This window comes from Larimichthys crocea, chromosome XVIII (assembly GCF_000972845.2).
Source record: "Larimichthys crocea isolate SSNF chromosome XVIII, L_crocea_2.0, whole genome shotgun sequence".
Classification (NCBI taxonomy): domain Eukaryota; kingdom Metazoa; phylum Chordata; class Actinopteri; family Sciaenidae; genus Larimichthys; species Larimichthys crocea.
Window position 1 is genome coordinate 14,781,236 of NC_040028.1, and position 17,384 is coordinate 14,798,619.

Below are 17,384 nucleotides of genomic sequence, written 5' to 3' on the forward strand. Positions count from 1 at the left end.
TGTTTGTGATATAAAAACTTGCTAATCATCAAAAAGTCACTTTTGTAGTTCAAACACATGTAATAATTCCCACAGACGCAAATGAGAAACCTCATGATTTAAACACTTCTTTCTGAACCTCCTCTGAGCTGTTTATGGCATTCTTTTCACTGCACATTATACCAGCAATATTTTATCGCTCTGACAGAGAGAGCAATAAATCATAGTTGTATCATGATAGTGCAACGCGGATGAGAGGAAATTGTTGCATAAACTCTCATAAGTGAACATGAAGTGTTATTTTAGTCAAATCCTGATTCTATATTGATTTCCTGTTTGTTTTGCGTACAGTATATAGTGCATGTGTCAGACAGAGAAGTCACACAATAGCAATAATTACAACATGGCAACTCTTTTATTGTCCTCCAAAATAGAGATCATTTCCTCTCTGTAATGATATGATACAATACGTTTATAATAACCATTAAATTTACCAACACAATCCCTCGTGCATTGTAACTGCTCCAGAAAATGTCATGGTTATTTATATGTTTATTTGTTATAACTCATACATTCCTTTTTTTAAATTCTTCAAAGGTCTTTGGTGTGTATGTGATTTACTACAACAGGCCGTGGTCTGTTTTCTTGGGAGTGTGTTTTAAAGTGAGCTTTCCACTCTGTGCCCTCCTTGGTTTGATGCCAGTGTGGTTTGCCTCGGGGCAGAGTGGCACCGCTTGATTGATGGTGCTGACAGAACATTTGTACCAACAGAGAATCTGTCACATTTCCAGACTTGTTTTTATTTCTTTAGAGGTTCTACCAGCTAGACTGCTTTTACAGCCTACGTCACCCTAATAAAGTTTATGAACAACTTGTGGTTATGAATGCATGAATACTCTGAAATATGACCCACGGTGTCAGGACAGAAAAGACCTCAAATGAGTTGATAATTTATTAATTGTAGCTTCTCCTGTGACAGCAAAATTGTTAGCATCAAACCCAGAAACAGCCCGTTGGGGACAGAACAAGAGACTTTGTTATGGTGTTTTTGTTCCTATACAACATCTGCATGATTCTAAATAGCTTTATTACTCGCTCTGAAAAGATTTATTGTCACATTATGAAAAACAAAATACTCCACGACCCAGACCACTGGGAACAACGCGTCAGTGCCTGAGCCTCAAAACTACAGATGAATAATCTTCTATGTGGGGTTTAGGTTGGCCAACACCACCACCACTCAAAGAGGAATGCAAAAACAGTTTTGTCCCAAGCCCCCATTGTCCTCTCCAGAGGATTTGTATGGTTTCACTTAGAAAACAGTGAGCTGAAAACAGCCTGTTGTTGTATAGAACCCTGTATATGAAGGCTGGAAATATTGGTGGCAACAACTTCCTTCGTTCTGCTGCATGAAATGTCTTTTACTGATTAAAATCAGTGGTTAATGCTAAAGCTACCAAGCAAAGCTTAATGTTATTTTATACACATGTTGTCATCTGTCTTTCATTCCATCTAACCACAATAAACACTATCCTATATTTTGCCACTGATCTTAAACCTTAAAGACTGTAATCCACCTTATTTCCATGACAAACACTGTGCTTTGTAGTGCTAGCGTTGGCTCAGCTCCATAAAATGTCCTATCCAAAACTTGGATATGCAATGCTATCTCTGTAAAATGACCATTTTTATTCAATCTTTCTGTTCCCATCAAAAGGCCATTTTGTTCTCTGCAGTCTTAATGGTTACAAGATATTCAGCAAAGCACTGCTGATCTACAGCTCTTTGTTCGGACTCCCACGGAGAATACAATCTTACTTTGGAGCACTGCGGCCGCAGCCATACAATTCCATCAGCATAAACGCTTCACAAACACTTACACACAAAGTATAGGGGCGAGAAAAACACTACTTCAGACAAAAGGAATCGTTTTCTGGTTGTGCTCGTGGATTGTGTCAACCTCTATTTTCATACTATACAGAGTATCATAAAATGCAGACTTTTTGTGTGGTTTGAATATTTCTTTTATTTTGAAGGTGTGTATTTGTCCTCATTCTGGAATTGGAGAAAGAAACTGCAAACATAACAAAAAACACTACTTTTTTCGATATCTGAGGATTGTATTAACAGTAAAAGAGAGCTCTCGCATATTCATCAATCATAGATGAAATAAAAACTGTAAATGAAAGGTTAACTCAATCACTTTACAAATAATCCTTTAAACTGACCAGTTCTTTTGGCCAAAACACCTGCATCCTGCATATGCCCTTCTAAAATCAGCATCACTTAACAGATTTAATTATAATTGTCCCCTCTCTGCTACAGTCAATGTCAGCTGTGTCTTTTAATTCTCTAATCAGTGGTCGACAGAACCGCTATCACCATCACCATGCAGCTTCCCACTCAATACAGACATCCCAAAACACACACAGACTGGTTTTTGTCAAATGTTTTATTGAGTGTAGACATCTGGGCTACTGTAAAACATGCATTATCTGCTGAAGGGGGAGAGGAGCAGGTGGCATTGTCCCCGCTGTCAGCTGTGTCAGTGCTGGCACCCGTGATGGAGATTAATGAAGTATCTGGAGAGTAATATGCTCCTTCAAATGCTGCTACAATTTGGAGTGGGGGCCGATCCTGATCTTAAATAGCAAAGCTGTCAGAGTTTACTGAACCTGTGCTTTGGCACAGAGGGGGGATTTGATTCTACAGGACGGGGGAACAGAAAGTGAGAGTGTGGCGGTGGGTGTCAAGCCAAAAGGGAGACAAAAAAAAAGAAGAGGGGAGGGCAGGATGGGATGGGACGGGTGGGGTAACAAGCACAGTCAGTTATGTAAACAAACAGACTGTTCTGGTGTCACTTTTTCTTTGGCGCGTTTGGTGCGTTAAATTTGAAAAAGATGATGTCTCCATCCTCAACGATGTAGTTTCTTCCCTGTTGTCTGTATTTCCCTGCTGCCTGTAAGATAATTAAAACATAATGAATTCACATTAAAAATATAAACATAAAATAATGCATGATGTACAGATTATACAAGACTGTGACATAATTTAGCCATTCATTTATTATTATAATGGACAATGTAGTGCACATAATCACAGGATACATTGTAAATAATAATAATGGAAAATAAGAGTTCAGCATCAGTATCCAATTTATTTTCTCTCCTACGATAACTTTACTCTAATTGCAAATGTCATATTCTCTCTCTCTCACACACACAACCACACACAACCACACACACGCACACACACGCACACACACACACACACACACACACAACAACAACACACACACACACACACGCACACACACACACGTACACGCACGCACATACACACTTGCATCCATGTTTTGTTCGAGGGGTGCCTGAATTCCCACTGAGTGAATAATCCTCTCTTGTGCCCATTTCAGTTTCATGTGCACAGGCTCAAAATGTTAATAAGTCTTTGATTACAGCACTATCAAACTTCTCAGGGAAACAAAATAAGTTCTAACATTTCTTTTGTGTACAGTAAGTGTTTGTTCTCCTTCCCGGCAAACTCAAAATAATTGACTTGAAGTGCTAATACAGACAGGTTTATGCATTCTGGTTCTGCACATCGCACAATTAATTAGAAGAATCAATGTCCTTTTAAAGGCTCAGGAGACCATTTAATCCAAGCTCAATACCACCAGAAACACTGGATGGAGAGGGAGACAGGAAAAAAAAAAAAAATCAATGGCTATTTGTGATTCCTGAGTATGTATTAAACCAGACACGTCTAACTGGTTCATTTGCACTTGAAAGCAGCCATCTGGAGCAGCAAGCTTGGCTTAAGCAGATATGATTACTAATAATGTGATATCCCCGTACACTGGCCCTATTCAGACAGCCTATTCCCACAACTGGCATTAAATAGCATGGACCTTAATGCCACAGTCAGAGACGCTCCATGTTCTTATGAGGCCCAAAAAGGGATTAGTAAGAGAGCATGCAGTGAGGACCTGACACTCAGATCTCAACCCCGGATAACAATAGTGAAACTCCCCAGAGACCCGCACATTTCACACTCTGTTTGCAGCTTATGAAGGGTGTGGACAATACACTGCCGCTGCATTAAATACTTATTAAAAAGGGCTTGAATAGTAAAGAGATTTAAATGTTTTCATAGTGCTTCCTTTCCACACTGGTCCCCGCAGGTCCCTGTGTGTCAGCGTAATTACATTAGTTGAGTCTGTAAGTGGGCACATAGAGCTGATGGTGATGATAGAGGGACTGTAACAGCATGGCTTACAGCTGCGGCTCACAAATGTCACACATAGCAAGGTTAAAATCAAGTCTGCTTTAATTTAATTAACTGAGAATAAAATTTTAAAACATGTCTATATAGAAAATTATATTTTAAAAAAAGAACATCTTTGATATGGCATCCTACAGCGTTGATTAACTGATTATTAACTCTGTACCTTCAATTACTTAATTACAGTTTGCTGATAGGAAAGAAAATGCCAAACCCCAAAACACTTGTAGTGGGGAAAGAAAAAAAAAAGGTTTTTACTGCTGTTGGCTCCTGGTTATTGTCCTCTCACAAATTCACCACGAAATGGGTTATTACATTTGACAGGAGTGTGCACATGAACAACCTACACCCCAGTTAAAAAGGTCAAAACAAACACTGGCCATCTCAAAAATGAGATATGCAAGTCACATTTGCGCGCTACCCATCCATGAAACAGTCCTTATTTGAGGGATTTCACACTTTATTTAACTTGCCGCTTTATATCACTGTCACATGCCTACAGTGGCTTGGGGATTTGACAACAGAGAGCTCTGAGCTAACAGCGCACTCTATAGATCTGATAAATGCCTGGTGAGGTGAAGAAGTGCTACCTCTGAGCGAGTGTGCTGAGCCACGAGCAGGAGCTACCATCAGCCAGTTAAGACACATTGTGATAAAGATATGCACAGCTGGAGCAGAATGGCAGTGTTTAGAGCCAGAATCAGTTGGCTTGTCAGGAGTGGTGCTGGAGTGTGTGCAGTAATTTCTTCCCCTGAGTAAAGGTGAAGAGCAGTTTGCAGTAGGAGCTGTGTGGTGACTGTCAGCTCCACTGATCACAGGAGACTTCCCCTCATCCTCTGGCACCCTGACTGCTCACCTTGACAGCATTCTCGCTGCCTTCCTCTTTAAAATCCTGGAATTTCATTACTTCCGCCATAATGAAGCCCTTCTCAAAGTCTGTGTGGATCTTCCCCGCAGCCTGTGGAGCCTTAGTTCCTTTCTGTCACAGGGAAGGAAAAAGAGAGGACAAATGAATTGTTTTGGAGAAGATGGATTACAGCATGCGAGCGACATGGTGTTTGATAGGGTGATAGCGTGGTGAGCATCACTCTGGGGGTGTTTTCAGTCAGGGGTATTCTTGCCTCGGTCCTGATTTCTGGATAGCTTTCCACTCGGCTGTGCCCTGCTAGGGCAGCCTGGACACCGATAAGGACCCGGCACTGCTATCAATGCCTTCTGATTCCCATTCCGTGGTGGTATTGATTTCTGTCCAAGCAATCTTGCCTCATTGTGGGTCGCTGCTCGGCTCTCTGGTCATGACAGCAAGAAGACCCAGTGTTGCAGTGAGAGGCCATGGTGGTATAGACCTCACTGCAGTGGGCCTCCCTATTCTGGCACACACCAGAGTTTGGGTCATTTAAATTCATTTCAAGCCTTTCAGTGATATTTCACAGTGGTAGATGCAAGGCTGCTTTTTGAAGTATTTAAATTGACTTTGACATTAATGATTGTATCTTTAAAAAAAACATACACTTTAGATGCCAATTTGCAAAACACAAAATAACAATTTAATAGTTTTACAAATTCATTGTGCCTTGAATCCTATTTAAAACTCGAAGACACAACTGGTGACTGATGAAATGTGCAATTTATATGCGCTGAAATAATGCTGGGCGGAAATGACAAATGACCCAAATAAGTGACGTGGCTGCTGTGTATCATTATGACTCCTGCCTGTCGACCTGCTCGCTCTCTCTCTCTGCTCTGCAGCTCTGTGCTCAGAAACTGTTGAGCAGTTTTAATTATGTATATAATCAGGTTGGGGTCAACATATTTCATGCCAAAAGAATGATGCGTATTTAATGACTCTAATACATTACCATCTCTTTGCAATCTCATTGACGGAGTGCTTGTGAGTTTAACTACCATTAATCAGCATCAAGGTTTGTCTATCTGGAGAAAAATAGATTAGGGGAGGGATTTTTTTCATATGGAGCATTACAAGAGATCCACATTGTCCTAGTTAAGAGCTATGCAGAGCAGGCTGATAGATAATGGTCACCTCGAGGCTGCCTAATAAAGCATGTTAAAGGGCTTAGGAACACGACATTACTGAGTGTAGTTTTTACAATGCAAGATGTATTGGCTTAATATAGTTACTCACTGATGCTTACCTGACTAAATGCCCCTCACACATAATCAAGGTTGGCTGTAATCAGTTATGTCGAGGATGAGCGTGTTTTTGAGGATGCCTTTGAAGTGTTTCAGGACTTTTTTTGTAAATAGCAAGGACATCAGTCATGCTGAGACGAGTGTGTGCGTGTGTGTGTGTGTGTGTGTCTAAACCCGGTGATGTCATCTCACTAAAATGTAATGTAAAAAAAAAAAGAAGTGAGCTCACCTTCAGCCTCAGGCCTGTCTATCCGTGAAGCCATCATGAAAACATTTAGCAGTTCCTGTTTACAAACTTCTTGTTTGTTTCAAATCACCTGCAGCAATACATTCAATATTAATATTTAATAATGTATTAATTAGTCTATTTGATTTGAAGGTGGCTGTTCCTTGCGTAGAAGTTGGATATACAAGTACTGGATGCAGTCAGTGGAAAAAACATCTGGATAATTATGTTCTGCATAGAAATCAAATTTGCATTTTTGATTGATCAACATTGCAGTGTATATGTTGTGATGTCCTCTGTTCATATCTGACCAGGAAGGGTTGTTGCTTGTTATCCTCCATCCTTCGCCCTCATGTTTCACTTCTTTGTCAACTATCTAATAAAAGCAACACACTGAAATATCTTTTAAAAAAAAACAATATGGGTTACAGAGTCTGTATTTTGTTGTTATGAATTCTTGTATCATCAGTGCATATTGTAACTTTCAGGACACATCGGGCAGCATATCTGTTTACATTTTGACCTTCCAACACCACAAGACTGTGGATGTCCTCCTGTGAGGTAATTGGTTAAGCTGTAAATACAGTTTACAACATGTCATTGGGATTTATAGGAAAAACAGTTTCAAACATTTTCGACTCATGTGTTGTTTTTGTGAGAAATCTATGAATTTAGAGTTGAAGCTCAGCGGCGAGGTTCCTTTATATTATCTCGCTTCAGGAAAATGAATCCTTATTATGAAGCATGCTTGTTGTGGCGGTGAATTGTTAATTGTTAAGTTAAATTACAACAGCTAAGGTAAGAAAAAATATTGGACATGCTATAAAAGGAACATTGTGAGCATTTTACTGATAATGATTGATGATAAATGAATATTAGTTTAAGAAACGTTGTTTGGACTTTGACAGTTTCAGATTAAATTTTATAATTGTGCATTATTGTATATTGATTTAGCAAACAAAGAACACATATTCATACATCTGTAGATATTTTAAAACCTGATGTTTGTTATTAAAGTTCTTAGTTTTTGAAGAGAACAACAAGAAAATAGGCTGAGACCTTAAAAAGCTTTTTTTTTTACTTCTTTTGTCCAGTCAAAGATATACTGTATGATGCACAACAAAAACTCCTCGTGTACGACCTGTAAATTAAAAGAATTTTACAGCAGTATCTGCAGTGAAGGTCAAAATTGTGAATGTCCTTATTTCTCTTGAATAAACATAATTTATCGCAGCACATTCAACAAAGACACTGAACAAAGAGAACCAGGAGAGTTTCCTGATTATTTGTCATTAAAATGTGAAAATTGAAATAGCGCACCTTCAGGGGAACAAAACCTTAATGATCTGCTTGCGGACAAGTTCTCTGAATAGATGCCATTGTAGAAAATTGCAATGCTTTTTAAAAAATTGGTCATCCAAGTTATGTTTAAGGGACTGAAAGCAGTCTGCATTGTGACAGTTTGATTTAAAATTGCAGTCCCTTGAAATATCTGACGCGATGGAAGAATGGATATGATTAAGTATGACAGGATACAACCAAAATATTCAGTTTTCAAAGAAAGTTTTTAAAGTTGCTGTGTTTTGAAACCACCTACATATAAATGTGTAATATGTAACTCCTGAACATCTAAATATTTTATTATGTCTGTACTCAATCCTTCTATTTCTCATTTGCTCATGAAAAAAAGACAAAAACAAAAAACAAGAAAACACCAACATGCAAAGCCAACATCTGTATTGATGTAAATCCTGCGATCCCATTGCACAAAGCTCTTGGCGGCCCGGGCTCAGTAAACTGAGACACACAGGGAGGAGGAGCCCCCAGCAAGGCCCACAAACAGTCGAACGAAAAGCGACATCAATTTTGGCACAGACAACCTCCGTCACACAGATTAGGCAGGCACAATGCACAGGCTCCTTATCTCCAGCGGCAGGAGGAGGGCAGGCAGATCTGCACAGGATGGAAACATTCTCATGGACGTAATGGGCAAAATCAATTGTTGCCCTCCTCAATCAATGTAGCCCCCACTTTCACTGTTCAGCAGCTCACCAGTAATTGAAGTTATCCTTGGCCTGTAATGACTGGCTAAAGCACAACCATGACAAAGTTGAAAGTGTGTGATATCAGTGAGGGTGCCAGCAGGGTGGAACGTGGGACACTGTGTGTATTCGTTTGTGTGTGTGTGTGTGTCTCCGGTACACTCACACACACTCACATGTATGTGCACAGCAGGATAGCTGTCTCTTACCCGAATGGTCCATGCACGGACCTCATCTGGTCCAGCAGTGAAGAAGTACTCCAGCTGCAGGGCTGCGTAGCCGGTCTTGATGATCTTGCTCAGGGCACTGACGGAGAGAAATTTCAGTTTGAATCGAGGGGTCTGAACTGTTTAAGTATTATTTATTGCCACCGATGCCCAGACGAAGTTCACTTCAGTGGCAAGGCCCCATTCATTCCAATATAAACTCATTAAGTGAATAAGATGGGTCACTTCGTTTCACATAAGACATTCAACTCTCCAATGGTTTCTTTGATTAATTGCAAAGCTTGTAGACTCATTTAGCATTTTTAAGAATTCAATCCGATGCCTCGTTCTGCACCAAGAGGAGAAAAAAAAAATCTGCTGTCACAATTTTTCTCTCCATAGAGGTTTTCACATGAGAACAATAAACCCAAAATGCCCAAGTTATAATTATACCTACAGATGACAGATGACAGTTAAAAACTTAATTTAGAGGAAAACCCTTTGACTGAGTTGTTCAGTAAGAAGAGGGATCCTTTGCTTTATAATGGTAATTACTCTGCCATTTATTATTCTATCAGCACATGCAATTAAAGGAGTGCATGGAGGACACAGCTGATAATAAAGTGTGGGGAGACTGAATGCTAATTAACCTCTGCGTCTTGTGCTCCGTGCAGTACTTCTGTGTCTCCTCTTCACTCTTGTCCTGTAGCTTGTTCTCCAGGCCGCCGCTGAAGGGGATGACCAAGGCTCCGGGGTCATGACTGTCCACCCACTCTTTGATTTTCACCAACCTGGTAAAATCAGCAGCCACAAAACTAGTTAGAGGACTTGATTAACATGAGAGTATTTGTTATCTGGCGACACATGCATATTCATGAGAGCAGCTGAACGTATGAACAAATGAGTGTCTGCAGGTGACTGAACTCCAAAAGGTGGCCGTTTCTTTCAGAGCTTGACTTATGTTTCCATAAAAGTTTTCAGCTACAAATCTGTGTTGTGATTTGTTCTCATAGGACAAAGCAGAGATTCACAAAGATTTGACAGTAGTAATAATGTACCACACCATAAAAAATACTTCAGACTTTACCCTTTTAGTGTTTTTTTTATATTATTATTTATATCATGGTGTCATTACCAGCTTTGAATTAATATGTACGTAGCATTTTTGTGTTGGATAGTTTAATCCTCATAATTCCCCAAACCTTTTCAAGACAATTTTGTTCATAATTGAGGTATTTGTAAGAAAAACTGTATTTGAACTGTTTTAAAATCAGCTTGGGGCAGATCCTCAAATTATGAAACATGATTTTAGATTTCAAGTAAAATTTCAGATTAAAATGTTTGGCAAGATGACATCATGTTATCGGAGCTGACCACATCTTTGGAATGAAAAATAATCTGCAAAATTAATTTGATAAAACTACTCAATGCTCATGTACTTGTACCTTTGAATGTACTCAAGTACTGTAATTGAGTAAATGTTCTATTTTTCCCTATAACAGACAAACAGAGTTCATTTATCTTAACTAAACATTTACTCTAAAGCCAGGGAGAGGCAGGGAAATTAACTTTATTCGTACATTTCTTTGTCATTGTCTTCACCACCTGAGTTTTTTTTTTTTTTCTAGTCTTTATGTCTCTCAGTCCAGCAGGACACCTGACATTGCAGGACAAAGATATCCTCACACTTAATGGTAACTCTCAGTCAGAACAATATAAGGGGGTTAGGGCAATTATGAGATTAGCCCCACATGCTCTCAGGCTGGGATTGGACAGGTCTCAAAGAACAGCATCACACAAATCCATTTTCACACGGCGGCCCTGACAGAGCTTCTAGGCTGGATTGATTCTAAAGGGTCCCTGTCATTATCTGTAATCCTAGTTTCCTGTTTAAAGCCCATAAGAATCAAAGACTGGGAGGGACCCGACCACCTCAATACCACATCTATTCCAATAACAATGTCACCGCTTTATCACCTACAGCACCATATCGTTGCTCCCACCTAATGATTATCAATATACAATATATGACAGGGTAACGGGCGCAGGAAGAGCACAGTTTTGCTTTGATTGGATGTTTTTCCCAACAAGCTAGAATAACACTGCAGGGTAAATTTGAAATGCATCATATGCCAGTTTGTCTGTCTGTTCAGATGCACATCTATTAAGTGCCGTAACCTAATATTTCCCTTTCTGTTCGCACTAAGGATGCGGAGCTGATGTTTGACTGCCACTGCAATAAGGTAGTCGCCAATGTCTCACCAATAAAGGACAGAAAAATAAACACATTTAGCCAAAGCCAAAAAACCTGAAAACACAGGAGATGGCAGGCGCTCCAAGAGGGGAAAAAATCCAATCTGAGATAATAACAGCTGTAGTTTGTCACTTTTAGCAGCACAGCTGTCTATTTGGTGGCACGTTATTTGCATTCCTCAGGTATTGCGTACTCTACAGGCGGCTGAATAATGATTCACAAATCACTCTCTCCACACCAGTCAAGGGCTGTGATCCTTTGAATAGACCATTGTACCTGAGACTGTAATTGGTGAAGACTTGACAGAGCAGAGCCAAGCCAGCCAAGTAACAAAGAGGCTCTTGGTAGAAGGCTGAGGGATGATTTTAATAATGTGAAGCCGAGACGGAGAACGTGAGCTGCAAATGAGCGCGGGGGTCTCTGGGTCCTTGCACCGAGTGACACAGGACCAGACAAACACCTTGCCACAGGAACATGAAACACCCCCTTCCCTCAACTCCAGAAACAAAGCACTGTCAATTAAGAGCTTTGATGCTCCGTCAACATGACTCCCAAAACCAATTCTGTCAACTTTACCGCTGTCTACCGGTGCCACTTTGCAATTTGTATTTATGCCACTTCCAATTATTTGTGTGAAATTTTATGTGGATGGGTAAATTGGGGGAGAATATTTATGTAAAACATGCTGCAGATTTTTTTTATTTATTTATTTTTAGTCTTTCAGTCATTCATGAAATTCTAAATTATTCATGCAAACATAAGAATCATGTTTTCTGTACATCAGTGAGTGTTTACAGTGAAGTCTGCTCTCTTTCTATGACGTAAGACTTTTTTTTAAAAAAGGTCCTTTCTGCTCATCATCGACATCTTTGAGAAAATATTGCACATGGGTTTGTTAACTTCCATAATTGGAAATAATACATAAAATATTTGTTCATCTTCAAAAAGGGTTTGCAAGTCACACACACACACACACACAATCCAGTGAGAAAGAGTGTGTGTGTGTGTCTATGTCTTGTCAGTCTCCCATTATGTCCCAGCACTGAGTGCCATCTCTCACTGCTCAGTTAATAGAAAGATTCAGCACTTTCTGGTCTTGATATCCCTCTCTGAACAAATGATGCCTGAAATTTTTATTCTTTTTATAATGGAATTCCAATGGCCTTTGCTGCAAATCAAGTGGAAATTTTTGCATATCAAGTGGGAAAAATTAAATGTTAACCACGTTTTAATGTGATTAAGGGTGACAGGGACATTATTTCTGCTAATCATTCACCAGCTTGAAGGCTCAAACAAAGCTAAAGAACAAGCCATGTTTGTGCTTTCCCTGCTGCTCTCCAGTTCAAGGAGGAAAACGTGTATCCTATACGCGCTCTTATCAAACTTTTACAAATCTAAAACATGATATGAATTCATTTTAGTTCTTTTCTTTATGCAAACTGATCAATTTATCTCACAGATCCAGAGAAACGTGCCCTGTTGTCTGTTCGCAGATTTAGATTTGATGCCTGTTTGTATTTACAATACATCCAATTTAAAGCACAATATATTGTGAAATCGCAAAAACAATTGGAGCTTCCACAACAGACTGCCTCTGAAAGGAGATGTCCCACAGGGGGCCACCCTCTGGGGCTAGTCTATTTGTCTTTTTGTGTGGGAATCCTGAGGGGGGGATAATTCCTGTGTTTCCGCATGCCTAGGGCTTCCCTGGGCTTTGTCAGAGCTTTGATCTGCTTAAATGGCTCAGGAGGGAAAAACAATGGGAGTTTCTAAAGTACAGAGGCAGCTACCTGAGACAATGACCTGGGCCTGTGTCTGACATACATTCATACAGGTTGGCTTTATTAGGAGCGCTTAGCCAGTTAAGCCTCTAAAAGGTGTGTCATCACCTTCAGTTTGAGTGCTTTCTTTCAGATGCAATTGAATGCTGACAGACCTGAGAGTAATCCACTACCTGCATCCACCGCAGCTTCGTCACTGACACACCTACAGGTGGAGGGCAAAGCATCCGAACGTGGGTATAACCAGCCGTATGCATTACCGACTTGCATGCCAGCCAAAGGCTCATCAAGTAATAAACCGAGGGTCCGCTGCGTTTTGCTGGTCCCAGGTTGCGTTGACAAGCATCCTAAGGGGTTAGGATGCTGCGGCACATAGTGTCTACTAAACCCCCCCCATCCTCCTCTTCCTTCCTCTGTGAAGGGAGACAGAAATGAGAGGTATGAGCTCATGGTGGCTTTTCTGAGGCTGGGAAGTCGGGGGGCTCTGTGGGAAGCTTTTCATCCTCCCAGTGGTGAGCTCCTGAGCAACTAGAGTGCAGACGCTCTCTGCTCCCTGTGGCCATGGCCGGATGGAAAGGCATTACCCATCAGTCTCAGAGGAAGGAGATCTGACACACACGCACACATGCACACACTATCGCCAATATTGTCAACTTCTTTCAGCCTTCAAAGCAATCACGGGCTGGAGGAAACAGAACCCAGCACAGGCACAATGGGAGCAGCTTTAATTAAGAGCATCATCTCACATCATACCTCGAGGGTGTGCTGGTAACAAGCTTTTTTTTTTTTTTTTGAACAACTTTCTTTTCTGTGATAACTGCACCCATTAAATTTTTAAAAGACAAATCTTGCGACTTTAAATGTTTGCACATGATAGATAAAACCCCCTAACAAACGTCTTTCTAATGGATGTTGAGGACACATTATCAAAGCTATGTCCTTGTTTAAGGCTATTTGAGAGGGGGGGAAGCATGGAGGGGGGTGAAAGAAGAGAAAAAAAAAAGAAAGAAAAGAAAGGCAAACATCAGAAATTCAAACAGTAACCCAGAGGAGTACATTCTACATCACCCAAAATAATTCTCTATATGGGGTATCCATGCTGTCATTCACGGCAGTTGACTGGGCGAGAGAAAATAAGGGGGCTGGGGGTAGAGTGGGGGGAGTCATCAAGATGTGACAATTGTGACAAGAGCAGGCAAAGTGTAGCGCCGAAGAACACCACACGGATTTCTCCATCTCTTCTTTTTTTCCAGGATGACAGCTTAATGTCTACCACATGCAATATTTATTCTCATCGTGTGTCAGACTGTCTAGCTGTCCTAGGGAGTACAAAGAATGCCACTTATTAGAATAAAAGCAGAAGGAAGGTAATCAAGGACATATGTAACATCAGCCAATCATGCCCCCTTTCCAATCCGGCATCTTTTTTTTTTTTTCTTCTTCTCCCTCTCCCCCCATTCATAACAGTTCAACAATAATCCTGATAATAAGCGTTCAGGAGCCGTATGTGGCAACACTAAATTCATTTATTTGTCTCATTAGAGCTGCCGAGGCTGCAGGCTACTCACTGTGGCATGTGTGTTCGGTCTTAACCTTATCACAAACATAATAAAAAGCACAGCTCAACAAAGCCAAAGCTATCAAAATGTATCATTAGACGGTCTTGAAACTTGCAGACATTTATTTTTTTTTATGTCCGCGATGCCAAACTACAGGATTTACAGGGGGAACGATTCCCAGGGTGCCTTCGGAAGAAAGCAAGCAAGCACGTTGTGCTGCTTCAGAGGTGTCTACATACATTATGAACTGTGGGAGACTCACTCAGCATTAACGTCCTTGGGTTTTGGGCCAGATAAATGAGGGAGAAGTGACAGTCTGTATTGGATTTTGGAGAGCAAACTGAATCCTCATAAGGTCATTAAAGAACAAACGAGAAGAGAAAAAGTCTCAAGTTTAGGGTCTGTCTCATTAGTTACAACAACAGCACTGCGTCTTCACCACCCGGACACAACAAAGACAACAGGGTGACATGTGACATGTCCTTTCATTACCTGCACTAGGGACAGTCAATAACCAGGCAAACTGGAACGACAGGACTTTATTAGCACCATCTGTTTCAGTTTTACTACACAGCCTCTCCTGTTGTTTTCTCTCATTGAGAGCTAGCTAAAGGCATCCATTAGGACTGACTGTGGGCAGTAGGGTACACATCTTACCATGGGAAAGTGTTTCTCAGGATCCCACACTGCACAAGGAGAGAGTGGACGACTGTGCACAAAATAAAAGGAGCAAGTGCTCGTATATCTTCCTCATGGCTTTGAAAAGTGAACTCCAACTCCCCAGATAGTAGTTCCTAAAAACTTGGATGGAGCCAGTGGTTTTGCACTCAATAAAGTTTCAGTTGTGTTTATGGGAATTATGGTTTGGAGTAGCTGAAGTGGGCTGTAGTGACTGCTTTCATGGAGTGGCTTTCAGTGAATCATAATAGTCATCCCCCCCTCCGTCTCAACTCAGTTTTTCTTCTGTCTCTAAATCTTGACGGGTACTCGGAAATTGTTGGCTGTTTGTCAAAATGATCACACCAAAAGAAAATGCATGTTTAACTTATTACTGGGATTCTTCAAAAGCAACAAATAATGCATACAAGAAAATACAAGTCCATTAACCATGAGATCTGTTTGGAGAAGGAAAACAGGTACAAGCTCTGTAAGAGAGAAGATCCTCAACTGACAACTGCTGCAACTCCTGTCAGGGCTTCCTTCACTTTATTCGTCAAAGCTCCTCCTACAGGCCGACTCCAGTATCAGACACAGAAAATTTGTTTTCCTTTCTGCTCCTTCTTAAACTGTGGTTGGATTTCTTTCTTTTAACGTGGCACGAAAGCTGCCATCACCTAATGTTTTCAGTGCACTGGTCTCTACGGGGAATATTAAGCGGACTTCATTCCATATTTTTTCTTGACTTCATTTGTGGCCCTCAGCCCTGAGCCCATTCGTTTCTACTGAAGACATCAATTTAACTTTTTCTTTTGATCAATTAAAAACAGCTGAAAGATATAAAGTTCAGTTTAATAAAAAAAAAAGTGTATTTGTTTGGGACTATTTTCAGCTTTTCATATACGGACTGAATTCACATTTTGTCTGCTAGTGACTATTTACAGCAGCAGGATGGGTTATGTGGGTCTGAGTCTAAATAAACTACAGTGTCCATGTTTGTTATAATACAAAAACATGTCACCCAGTGCGAGAATATATGTGTTTATGTGTTTTTAATAGTTGCTGGACGGCAATGGATAGAGATGTGTCAGAGAGGACTAAGATATATAAGTCTTTGGCAACACAAGTTTTAAAGTAGAATCATTGTCGTCTTTTTATGAGATTTGTTGACAATAGGAAAAATATGAAATGTCTCCAGTCTTATTGTTTAACTCATAATGAGTAAAGCAGATAGAAGTTGACATCTTAACATGAAACAAGGCCTTTTGCTTGAGATCAAACCGGACAAGGACTTGTTGAAAACAAGTCTTCTGAAGTGTTGAGACTCACTGAAGCCGTCGTTCTTTTCAAAATCATAATTACATCATAGCACAAGCATGGCGTGTGATTTTCTGAATCACACCATGCCAGACAAATATGGAGGTAATTAATTATGAAAACTGAATTTATGCCTTTGTGGCGGGAACAAAAAAAGGAGGAGAGCAGCTGTGTGACTGTTTCAGCAGTGTTTGTTCAGACAAACATAAAGCATGAAGAACACAAAGACTGAGGTAACTAATGTAACATGCATTAGGAGCAAATAACGTTCAATGAGATTAAATAAGTCTATAAGTGTAATAATGAGACTGACGAAACTCTTTAATCTATACAGACTAAAGAGAGAAGTGCACATGCCTTGCATATAGGGAAATACACACACACACATACATACAGTTAATAAAAGCTCCAAGCCCTGGTGCAGTGCTTACACTCACCAGGAAAGCCCACACTGCAGAGGCACTCACAGACAGGTCACGCTTGCTAGTTTCCTTAAAGGTCAACTCATCCACTTAAGAGGCACCAATTTACTTTAATGCACATTGTCCAAAAGAAGAAAAAAAAAATAGAAAAAGACATGAAAAGTAAGAAAAACATCACAGCATATTTGGAGTATTCTCCACTGTGTCTCTTAGCGTCACAAAATGTGACTGCTCCTCCGAGTTCTCTGCTCTTAGGATTAAATAAATATCTGATCAGACCTATTAAAAGGAATAAAGGCTGATAAAGATGGCGTGGCCACGAGCTTGTAAAATAAACAATAACTTAACCGACAAGTGAAAACACACTAACACTGGGCAGGCTGCAGCCCCCACATCAACAGTGCTCTAATGACCCTCTCTAACACACAAACTACGGTATGCGGCACACAGAAAAAGTCTTCCAGCCAGCTCACTGACGCCGAGGGAAGAGGAGAAAGCCTCTTGAT

At 40.3% G+C, this 17,384-nt stretch overlaps 1 protein-coding gene across 3 annotated transcripts in view; it reads right to left on the reverse strand.

Annotated features, from left to right (window-relative positions):
* Positions 1 to 2,419: 2,419 nt before the first annotated feature.
* Positions 2,420 to 17,384, reverse strand: part of LOC104924446 (obg-like ATPase 1) — a 43,324-nt gene continuing 28,359 nt past the window's right edge. For all 3 annotated transcript variants that reach the window (XM_019274208.2, XM_010737790.3, XM_010737791.3), the window contains 4 exons: positions 9,539 to 9,679; positions 8,892 to 8,988; positions 5,120 to 5,242; positions 2,420 to 2,938 (listed from right to left, as the gene is read on the reverse strand). In XM_019274208.2, coding sequence (XP_019129753.1) covers positions 2,837 to 2,938; positions 5,120 to 5,242; positions 8,892 to 8,988; positions 9,539 to 9,679 — 463 coding nt within the window. In that variant the 3' untranslated portion in view covers positions 2,420 to 2,836. The remainder of the gene's footprint in view (positions 2,939 to 5,119; positions 5,243 to 8,891; positions 8,989 to 9,538; positions 9,680 to 17,384) is intronic.